Here is a 12,450-nt window from a genome sequence, read left to right as displayed (position 1 = left end):
TGGTGGAGTCCAAACTCTTTAGAGATGGTTTTGTAACCTTTTCCAGCCTGATGAGCATCAACAACGCTTTTTCTGAGGTCCTCAGAAATCTCCTTTGTTCGTGCCATGATGCACTTCCACAAACATGTGTTGTGAAGATCAGACTTTGATAGATCCCTGTTCTTGAAATAAAACAGGGTGCCCACTCACACCTGATTGTCATCCCATTGATTGAAAACACCTGATTCTAATTTCACCTTCAAATTAACTGCTAATCGTAGAGGTTCACATACTTTTGCCACTCACAGATATGTAATATTGGATCATTTTCCTCAATAAATAAAAGACCAAGTATAATATTTTTGTCTCATTTGTTTAGCTGGGTTCTCTTTATCTTCTTTTAGGACTTGTGTGAAAATCTGATGATGTTTTAGGTCATATTTATGCAGAAATATAGAAAATTTTAAAGGGTTCACAAACTTTCAAGCACCACTGTAGTGAGCTCACTGGTAAAATTTAAAAAACACTTTCAGACATTACTCCGCCGCACTGTTGCACAATTAAAACGTGCCAGATCGGTCAGCTGGTGGGTTTTTAAAGTAATAAATACATGCATGGATTTTTGTGATAAATCCATATTATACTGAGTGTATTTCCCACATTAATAAACACAGAGCACTTTGTGTCTGCTGCATCTTTCAGTTCTTTTAAAATCAAGGCTGAATCCTTTCTTCTCTGCCGCTGCATTTTATTAAATGAAATTTGAGGCTTTTGATTACCGCAATTCCTCGCTCTGCACAGTAACTTTTATTCTTGTATTTTATCCATTTTATCTTCCACCCCATTCTTTTACTATTTTTAATTGTACTCGAATGTCTGTTTATAATGCGTTTCTTCCTCAGTCCATTCACCCCAACACGCTACAATATTATTGCCATTTTCGCAACACAACTTATAAAAATTTGTCTCGTGCTCGTTGTCATAAGGAAAATAATAATAATAATAATAATAATAATAAAAAATAAAAATACTGCTAGACTCAAATACTTAACGGTCCTTATGAAACAGCTTTTTCAGCGTGACTGCAATGCATGATGGTATATATTGCTTGGTTAGTGATCATCGGCTGTACACTACTTTTCACAGTGCATTGTGGGATACTAGGAGTCCACTATATAGGGTGTAATAATTCTCACTATACATTCGGACAGCACTACAAAATGGCGAACTCACTATATAGTCCACTATATAGTGAGTAGGGAGCGATTTCAGACACAGAGTAACTTGTAAAGGATCCCTACAGATATACACCTGTGTCTGTTTACCTCAGTAACTGTAAAGAAAACGTAAAAAATGACTGTTTCTACACTCGTCCTTTTACCTTTCTCTTCTTCCAGTCTTTGACGCAGCGCCCCATTCAGTATCTGTAGTTGATTATCACAAAGGGCTGTTTTCTGATATTTACAAAAGGAGAAGTCACACAGAATTTGTGAAGATGTCCATTTCTAAAGTAACGCCCGAATATTTAGCCGATTATGACAATATGAATGAGTGTCTGATTACATGGAAAGGATCCTTTCTGTAATCATCAGAGAACAGCCCCCTGTGCAGGCTGTGTGTCATGCCGCATCACACCCTCTTCGACATGCATTACTTTCACATAACTGCACGGTCCATGTGCTATTCTTTACATTAATAAATCGCCAGCATCACTTTAGGAAACAATGTGATACAGATTGAGGCACAACCATTTCAGATGCCTCACATGCATTACATTACAGGCATTTAGCAGACGCTGTTATCCAGAGCGACGTACAACATACCCAGAGCAGCCTGGGGAGTTAGGTGCCTTGCTCAAGGGCACTTCAGCCATTCCTGCTGGTCCAGGGAATCGAACCGGCAACCTTTTGCTCCCAAAGCTGATTCACTAACATGCACTGTGTAAACATTCAGACGTATAAGGTGCTCTTATAGTTTGAGGCGCACTGGACACCGCTCAGCTGGAGGGCCAATCACAGAACGAACAGCAAATGAATGCACCTCTGCCTGTCACAAAACCAATACTGATCTAAGGATCTGTAATAACATCGTATTATGTGGAAATTATAAAACATTTAACTTGTTTGTGGCTTCTTATGAACTTTTAAAAATACTGCAATAAGCATTTTAACAGCACTTATCTGCAAAATGGCTGGATATGAGGCACTATTCGCAGTCACTATTTCCTGGAAAACCGTTTTCATGTTCTGAATAGTCCGACTGAACCCAAATCTATTTGTAATTAATTAATTTGTTCATTTTCCCCTTGTAAACAGAGGGTAAGATGGTGCGTACAGCCGACTTACTGTGCACTTCCTAATGGCTCATTTATGAAAATAGGGCGTGGTTGGTCAGTTTATGGTAATACAACTGTCATACTTCATGCATAAAATTTATTCCTAGAATTAATTCCTATTAACTAACAAGTTTTGTGCACGTCTATTTTTTTTTTTTAAAAGAGTAATTCTCAAAACCTTTATACATACTGGCCCAGATTTTTTTGTTCTTTATCCAATTGTACATATACTACAGATGTGAAGTGTATACTCCATGAAGTGTACAAGGCATACATCATACTCTTCCTCTCTCACTCTGCTGGCTGGAGCACAACTAGCAGATTCAGTACAATGTGTATTCATTCATTCATTCATTCATTCATTCATTCATCTCCTCCTACCTTCGTTAGACATGATGTAGTGAACGATCTGGCCCACGGTGTCGCTGTTGCCCTCACTGTAGGTCTCATTCATATCTGCGAAATACAGAGAGACAAAGAAAGAAACAAAAGAGAATAAGATGATTATTCTAACAAGGTAATGTGAGGATGTACTGAAAGCTCAGAGAGAGAAGAGGAAAGACATGCTTTACAGATTTCCATTCAGGTTTAAGTTACAAATATGCTTTATTTAAATCTGTAGGGAATCGATTGAGACTTTCAACACAGGTCATGAACCAGCTAGACATCTGGATGACACAAAGCAGTGTTTGGGGATTTTCCCCCCCCACAGCGTTGTGTAGTGGGTAGTTTCTAAAACAAAGAAAGCGTTCTGCACTCTCACACAGTGATGCGGCTATAACAGAGGAGGAGATCTTTTACCCAATTGTAAATGTAGAAATCTCGAGACAAAACAAAAGCATTACATCAAAAACAAAGATGCCAGAAGGCTGCTTTCTCTTTTCCTATGGCTGATATATTATACAGGTGACCATTTAAAAAAAAATAAATTAAAAAAAACCCCACATTTATTTCAATCTTCAAAAGCGCCATGCAAACGTAGTACATGGTGCAGACTTGTCACTTATCCATCCCATAACCTCTGAATAGTTTTAGACCAAACTTCGTAGCATCTTGAGTCCTTTGAGGAACAGCATTTTCTTTCTTCATAATTTGTAATTCTTCCTCCTTTACAGTGACAAAGCGATTGGCTGCCATCTTGCTGAGTCACTCGAGGTGATGATTAAAAAAATAGTCCAAAATTCTCGATCAATCAGTGTGTGCAATTTCCTTTAAAATCACCCGCGTATTTATACTAAATTCTACTAATTATTAAGTTTTCAAATGAGTCACTTTAAATATAAAAACATCTGCTCTACAATTACCAAAATTTCATAATATACAGTACATACAGTATGATGTGATCTGGGAAAGAAAAATGCAGCTGCACTGTCTCATCTCATCTCATTATCTCTAGCCGCTTTATCCTGTTCTACAGGGTCGCAGGCAAGCTGGAGCCTATCCCAGCTGACTACGGGCGAAAGGCGGGGTACACCCTGGACAAGTCGCCAGATCATCACAGGGCTGACACATAGACACAGACAACCATTCACACTCACATTCACACCTACGGTCAATTTAGAGTCACCAGTTAACCTAACCTGCATGTCTTTGGACTGTGGGGGAAACCGGAGCACCCGGAGGAAACCCACGCGGACACGGGGAGAACATGCAAACTCCACACAGAAAGGCCCTCGCCGGCCACGGGGCTCGAACCCGGACCTTTTTGCTGTGAGGCGACAGCGCTAACCACTACACCACCGTGCCGCCCTGCAGCTGCACTGTACCCGACTTATTTAGCTTCTTAGATTTTTTTTTTAAATGTTGATCAAATAAAATGGAACAATCTATTCCTTCATTTAGCTCCAAACACACCTTAACAAATTGCATCATAGCTATATGTTCATTGTACACATTATAAGCACCTGCTTATTTATGCAGTTATTCAAATCAGCCAATAAAATCATACAGATACAGGACAAGCGCTTCAGTTAATGTTCACATCAAACATCAGAATGAGGAAAACGCGTGGCCTCTGTGACTTTAACCATGGTGTGGTTGGCAGTGCCAGATGGACTTAATTTCAGAAACTGTGGAATGATCTCCAGCGGTTCTCTCTCTCACACACACACCTTGAGTTTACATAGAACTAGTAATTATTGCCCATGAACCTGATTTCCTGTGAATGGTATGCTTCACAGAGGCTGTGTTGCTCCTAGGGTTTGATCATACAGCTGCTTGTGATTGGGCAGTGTACCCAAGGAGTCAGACGTCAAATATAACATTAGCCATTACTGTTACGTTTGCATATCAGAGTATAAACAATAGATTCAGAGAGACAGTTTACCTGATAGTAGCTGAAGCTTCATGTGCAGGGAGGCGAGTTTAGATGATGGATCCATCACCAACTTTCTGCTGCCATACTAGCATGTTTATAAAACAATTAAGGAGGTAAAATACAGTGTCTTGCAAAAGTATTCATCCCCCTCGGTGTTTGTCCTGTTTTGTCGCATTACAAGCAGAAATTAAAATGGATTTTTTGGGGGTTTAGCGCCATTTGATTTACACAACATGCCTACAACTTTCAAGGTGCACATTGTTGTTTGATTGTGACACAAACAATAAAGTCAAGTCAACTTTATTGTCAAATATGCTATACATGTTATACAGTCCTCTCTGACCCACGGTGCAAACAGGCAATGCAGTAAATAGAATAATTGAAAAAAACAATCAATATAAAAAACAAATCTGGAGTGTGCATATGGTAGATATTCACTCCCTTTCTACTGAAACCCCTAAATAAGAGCTGCTCCAACCAATTCACTTCATCAGTCACATAATTAGTTCATTAAGATCCAGCTGTGTACAATCAAAAAGTGTCACATGATCTGTCACATGATGTCTGTATAAATCACCCTGTTCTGGAAGGACCCTGACTCTGCAACACTACTAAGCAAGCAACATGAAAACCAAGGAGCCTCCAAACAGGTCAGACAAAGTTGTGGAGAAGAATAGATCAGGGTTGGGTTATTAAAAATATCCCAAACTTTGAATATCCCAGGGAGCGCCATTACATCCATTATAGCAAAATGGAAAGAATATGTCACCACTACAAACCTGACAAGAGAAGGCCGCCCACCAAAACTCACAGACCGGGCAAGGAGGGCATTAATCAGAGATGCAACAAAGACACCAAAGATAACACTGAAGGAGCTGCAAAGATCCACAGCGGAGATGGGAGTATCTGTCCATAGGACCACTTTAAGCCGTACACTCCACAGAGCGGGGCTTTATAGAAGCGTGGACAGAAAAAAAAAAAGTCACTGCTTAAGAAATCACGTTTGCAGTTTGCCCAGCAGCATGCGACAGACTCCCCAGACACATGGAAGAAGATTCTCTAGTCAAATGAGACTAAAATTGAATTTTTTGGCCATCATGGGAAATGCCATGTGTGGCACAAACCCAACACCCTGAGAACACCATTCCTACAGTGAAGCATGGTGGTGGCAGCATCATGCTGTGGGGATGTTTTTCATCTGCAGGGACAGGAAGGCTGATCAGGACTGAAGGAAAGATGGATGGCACTAAATACAGGGCAATTCTGGAGGAAAACCTGTTTGAGTCAGCCAGAGGTTTGAGACTAGGACGAAGGTTCATGTTCCAGCAGGACAATGACCCTAAACATACTGCTAAAGCTACACTGGAGTGGTTTAAAGGGAAACATTTAAATGTATTGGAATGGCCTAATCAAAGCCCAGACCTCAATCAAATTGAGAATCTGTGGCATAACTTAAATTGCTGTACACCAACACAACCCATCTAACTTGAAGGAGTTGGAGCAGTTTTGTCTTGAGGAATGGACAAAAATCCCAGTGGCTAGATGTCCTAAGCTAATAGAGACATACCCCAAGAGACTTGCAGCTGTAATTGTAGCAAAAGGTGGCTCTACAAAGTATTGACTTGGGGTGTTTGAATACTTATGCACACTACAGATGTTTTTCTTCATCTTAATTATTGTTTGTGTCACAATAAAACAACAATGTGCACCTTTAAAGTGGCAGGCATGTTGTGTAAATCAAATGATGTTAACCCCCAAAAAATCTATTTTAATTCCAGCTTGTAATGCGACAAAACAGGACAAACACCAAGGGGGATGAATACTTTTGCAAGACACTGTAATAGACTGCTTTCAACTGGATGATGTATCTTAATACCATGTAGCGCCCTGTAAGCTGAGGCTGTGCGCAGTGTGTTAGCGCGAGCATGTAGCCTATTGGGAAATGAAGTGTTGTTGGATTAGCACTAATCCCATGTTTTGGAAAATCAAAAATGTTGTCTTGGGCCCCTCTGGGGTGTCACCAATCCATGTGCAAAGTATGAAGTATGTGTGTCGAGCTGTGTCGATTAAAATAGATGAACAGACCGAGAGACAGACAGCCTTCTTTTAGTAGTATAGACCGATTAGATGGTGCAAACACACACACACACACACACACACACACTTCCAAGCAACTGTTCCGTGGGTGGAAACGCCTTGTTGATAAGGAGGTCAGAGGAAAATGGCCAGCTCAAACATACACCTACACTGTCAAGTTTTATTTCAACAGCTTTTTTTTCCCCCTCATTCATATTTCGTGATGCCTGCACTAGAGAGAATGACAGCAGAGTCTCTACCTGTAACCTCGAACAAGGCTGGAGACATCTGTAAAGGGACATTAGTTCATTCCTCCATGGAGAACATTAAGGTCTCAGGTTTGTGCAGGTGCACTTCCCTCTTCTAAATCAGACCACAGGTTTTCTTTATGGTTCAAAACCAGAGATACCGATGGTCACTGCAAAAACCACCGATTGCGTTTCTTTAACCCTTTCTGTATTGACTGGCACATCATCTTGGTGAGTCTGTACCTTCTGGCAGAGACGTCAAGGTTTTGTATTAAATCAAAATCACTGATCCACAGTATATTACAGCGTCTCTGAGGTGCTTTTCCTTCGATGCAATCTCCTTTTGTCACTAAAACCCTGGAGAGTGTGCATGAACAAGAAGTTTGATTTTGTATTCATCTGATCACAAAATAATGCCATTATGCATACATACAGTGCATGCATGCATACATGCATACATACATACAGTCACTAAAAGAGGTCATTGTTGAAGAATGGAAAAAGATTAAATGTTGCAAAATATCGCCAACTTGTTCATTCCATGCCAAGAAGACTTGGTGATGTCATTAAAAATCATGGAGGCCATACAAAGAACTAGATGTAGTAGTTTTTGTTGTGGGGTGTACTCATTTTTGCACCACCCTAATTTGAGTAAAACTGAAAAAAATGTGTAATCTAAGTTTATATTATTAACTTTACTTTCACGTTATAAGTTAAACAGATGTTATATTAAACTTTGTCTTTTCGACATTTTGAAAATTGTGTTCATTGAGATATTGTTTAAAATGTTACTTTTCAAAGGGGGTGGACTCATTTACGCTGAGCACTGTGTGATTATATCTCACACACACACACACACACACACACACACACAGAGTGGTGCTTGAAAGTTTGTGAACCCTTTAGAATTTTCTATATTTCTGCATAAATATGACCTAAAACATCATCAGATTTTCACACAAGTCCTAAAAGTAGATAAAGAGAACCCAGTTAAACAAATAGGACAAAAATATTATACTTGGTCATTTATTTATTGTGGAAAATGATCCAATATTACATATCTGTGAGTGGCAAAAGTATGTGAACCTCTAGGATTAACAGTTAATTTGAAGGTGAAATTAGAGTCAGGTGTTTTCAATCAATGGGATGACAATCAGGTGTGAGTGGGCACCCTGTTTTATTTAAAGAACAGGGATCTATCAAAGTCTGATCTTCACAACACATGTTTGTGGAAGTGTATCATGGCACGAACAAAGGAGATTTCTGAGGACCTCAGAAAAAGTGTTGTTGATGCTCATCAGGCTGGAAAAGGTTACAAAACCATCTGTAAAGAGTTTGGACTCCACCAATCCACAGTCAGACAGATTGCGTACAAATGGAGGAAATTCAAGACCATTGTTACCCTCCCCAGGAGTGGTCGACCAAGAAAGGTCACTCCAAGAGCAAGGCGTGCAATAGTCGGCCAGGTCACAAAGAACCCCAGGGTAACTTCTAAGCAACTGAAGGCCTCTCTCACATTGGCTAATGTTAATGTTCATGAGTCCACTATCAGGAGAACACTGAACAACAATGGTGTGCATGGCAGGGTTGCAAGGAGAAAGCCACTGCTCCCCAAAAAGAGCATTGCTGCTCATCTGCAGTTTACTAAAGATCATGTGGACAAGCCAGAAGGCTATTGGAAAAATGTTTTGTGGACGGATGAGACCAAAATAGAACTTTTTGGTTTAAATGAGAAGCATTATGTTTGGAGAAAGGAAAACACTGCATTCCAGCATAAGAACCTTATCCCATCTGTGAAACATGGTGGTGGTAGTATCATGGTTTGGGCTTGTTTTGCTGCATCTGGGCCAGGACGGCTTGCCATTATTGATGGAACAATGAATTCTGAATTATACCAGCGAATTCTAAAGGAAAATATCAGGACATCTGTCCATGAACTGAATCTCAAGAGAAGGTGGGTCATGCAGCAAGACAATGACCCTAAGCACACAAGTCGTTCTACCAAAGAATGGTTAAAGAAGAATAAAGTTAATGTTTTGGAATGGCCAATCCAAGTTCTGACCTTAATCCAATCGAAATGTTGTGGAAGGACCTGAAGCGAGCAGTTCATGTGAGGAAACCCAACACCATCCCAGAGTTGAAGCTGTTCTGTATGGAGGAATGGGCCAAAATTCCTCCAAGCCAGTGTGCAGGAGTGATCAACAGTTACCGGAAATGTTTAGTTGCAGTTATTGCTGCACAAGGGGGTCACACCAGATACTGAAAGCAAAGGTTCACATACTTTTGCCACTCACAGATATGTAATATTGGATCATTTTCCTCAATAAATAAATGACCAAGTATAATATTTTTGTCTCATTTGTTTAACTGGGTTCTCTTTATCTACTTTTAGGACTTGTGTGAAAATCTGATGTTTGATACATAATTTTGTAAGATGACCTCAGGAAGGACTTGCATCTTACAACACTTTCAAACAGCTTGCCGTTATGAAATTCACATTTAACAGGCGATGTTGAAATACGACAACCACAACTAAAACGTGCAACACTAAAGCAGATCTTTGGGCTTTTCTTCACCATCCTTCTCACTCCGAGGGATGGACAGTGTGCTCATGCTTACAATTCAAACCCTTTCGTACACAAGAAACTGTTTTTATGGGCCCAATTATGCTTACCTTTTTTTTTTTTTACAGCTTATGTGCACACAAATTATTATCATCATAATACCAGTGTTTTACTAGGAAATATACCACTTGTATTTTTCATACCAACTACGTCTGAGACATTGAGGAACATATTTTAAATAATATTGGCTGGCTTTTTTTCGTGACATATCAGATATAGTCCATTCAGCTAGCATGATACTGAACAAGTGGAAGACAAAGTTTAATATTGTGCTCACTGAATGGAATATCTCTGATATGCCACGTACAAAAGCCAGCCAATATTATTATTACATACATACACACACACACTTCATATCAGCGTACTCGAAGGCCAACACTAGCTTACCCACGACTTGGTGCTATTAGCACGGCAGTGAAGTCACCTCCCAGCCAGTGTAGCGTTCATCAGTAGGATTAGTGAATGCTAATAAAACGGTCAAGCCAGGGCTATCGAGAGCAAGTAGCACAGGCTAACGACCAAGAAACTAGACTTCTGTCTCCAGACTGTTCTTCCACACACACACACCACAGTATCTTTCACTCATACGCTCGTTAAATATTAATTTCCCTGGAAATTCCATGGAAAAACTGTCCTGTGTGTATAATAATTCCTGATGTTTCACTCCAATGACGTCACTCCCAGTGTTTTCCCACTGACTGGATGTGCGCTGTCAAAATGGCGAACTGGTTCAAAATTTTTATTTATATATATGATCAGCACCTCCAAGTCCGTGGCCATGGCACTCAGCCGGAAATGGGTGGAGTGCCTACTTCGGGTCGGGGGGGGAGTTGCTACCTAAAGTGGAGGAGTTTAAGTATCTTGGGGATTTGTTCACGAGTGAGGGTAAGGGGGAGTGGGAGTTGGACAGACGGATCAGGACAGTGTTAGCAGTGATGCAGATGCTAAACTGGTCTGTTGTGGTAAAGAGAGAGCTGAGCCAAAAGGCAAAGCTCTCAATTTACTGATCCATCTACATTCCCCCTCTCACCTATGGTCACGAGCTGTGGGTAGTGACTGAAAGAATGAGACTGCGGATACAAGCAGTAGAAATGAGTTTTCTCCACAGGGTGGCTGGGCTCCCCCTTAGAGACCGGATGAGAAGCTTGGCCATTCGGGAGAGACTCAGTAGAACCGCTGCTCCTCCACATTGAAAGGAGTTACTTGAGGTGGCTCGGGCACCTTGTTAGGATGCCCCTGGACACCTCCAAAGGAAGGTTCTCTGGGCATGCCCCACCAGGAGGAGACCCCAGGGCAAACCCAGGACATGCCGGAAAGATTACATCTCTCAGCTGGCCTGGGAACGCCTCAGTATTCCCCCGGAAGAGCTGGTGGAGGTGGCCGGGGAGAGGGAAGCCTGGGCTGCTCTGCTTAGGCTACTACCCCCGCGACCCAGATAAGCTGTAGAAGATGGGTGTGTGCGCGTGCGCGTGTGTAAGAGCTATGGCTCAGAATGCAGTAATGTTGTGAAAAGTATGCATTTTAAATCCCTCAAGAAAATTTCCACAGCTTTTTTTTTTTTTTTTTTTAAGTGAACCAAAGCCAAAACATTAGCCACTTGGTAAAGACATAAAAATGAATCATGTAAGTCATCCATCACTTCCTGGGAACAGGAGATCTAACGATGATTAACAGGTCACATTACTCACCTGTGTAGTAGTAAAAATACCCTGGCTAGGACTAAATGCAGGGCGCACAGTCATAATTTTTACATGAAATGTAATGAGATGCATTTCGGAACAACAGTCAACACACTCCACCCATATCCTTCCTATGGAGCCCATGCACACTAGTGAAAAGGAAGCTGTTCTGATGACTAACCAGCCAGACAAGCTGGTCTAGCTGAGGCACTATTTAAAGTCTTTGGAAGAGTCTACTGAAAATAACCCCCTATTATAAGTCATTATTTAGTGACTAAGTCACCTCAAGATTAAAATAGATTCAGGGTTTAAGGGTATAATGATTATATGGATCGATCAATCAATAATAAAAGAAAACTCACAACAATGATTCCAGAACTGCCATAAAACACAAAACGCAGGTGTGTAAACCAGTTATTAAATATAATGATATACCCATTACCAACACAACAATGCCATGACAACCACTGAGTGTGTGAATCTTTAACTCCATAAACAACCAACCAACAGCAGCTATATAAAACGAATGAATTACAAACGTGTCACCGTTTGGGGACATCCCCTGCCTGGCAGGAAGACTGTTCAAGGAAACATGTCTAGGAGAATGTGATGAGTGACAGAAGCCTGAATGACGCTTGCTCATAATAACGTGTAAGTGAAGTGGCTGCCGTAGGAATTCTGAAGTCATTTAGAATATACCTCTTGTGCATGTCATCAGGAATTCCCAAGTGGAGTAATACCAACACAACCAGTGGGGGTGCTGTAGTACAACATAACATAACGCCATAACGAAAGAAACTTTTCCATTTTCAGTACAAGTGTGATTTAATGGTCTGACATATTATCTATGTTGGTGACACTGCTGCTGTTACTGCTCCACTGTCTTCAAGCAGACAGTTCTCCACTGTTAGCACTGTTGCCTCCCAGCAAGAAGGTTCTGGGTTTGAGCCCAGTGGCTGACGAGGGCCTTTCTGTGTGGAGTTTGCATGTTCTCCCCATGTCTGTGTGGGTTTCCCCCCACAGTCCAAAAGACATGCAGATTAGGTTAACTGGCTACTCTAAATTGTCCATAGGTGTGAATGGTTGCTTCCCCAAGCCCAGAAATGGGAGGGTTGCAGCAAGAAGCATAAAACTATGCTCCAATTAATATGGACCATGACCTGACAACAGTGCTGGACAAGGGAGAAGATGA

The 12,450-nt window shown here is 40.9% G+C and overlaps 1 protein-coding gene across 1 annotated transcript in view; it reads right to left on the bottom strand.

Moving 5' to 3' along the window:
• Positions 1 to 12,450, bottom strand: part of rell1 (RELT like 1) — a 79,269-nt gene that overhangs the window by 30,566 nt on the left and 36,253 nt on the right. Inside the window, exon 3 of the mRNA XM_060918142.1 lies at positions 2,696 to 2,770. Within this exon, the coding sequence (XP_060774125.1) occupies positions 2,696 to 2,770 (75 nt within the window). The remainder of the gene's footprint in view (positions 1 to 2,695; positions 2,771 to 12,450) is intronic.

The sequence above is a fragment of the Neoarius graeffei genome, chromosome 1 (genome assembly GCF_027579695.1).
Source record: "Neoarius graeffei isolate fNeoGra1 chromosome 1, fNeoGra1.pri, whole genome shotgun sequence".
Lineage (NCBI taxonomy): Eukaryota > Metazoa > Chordata > Actinopteri > Siluriformes > Ariidae > Neoarius > Neoarius graeffei.
Note: the sequence above shows the minus strand (reverse complement) of the source record. Positions and strands in the feature narration are given on the sequence as shown.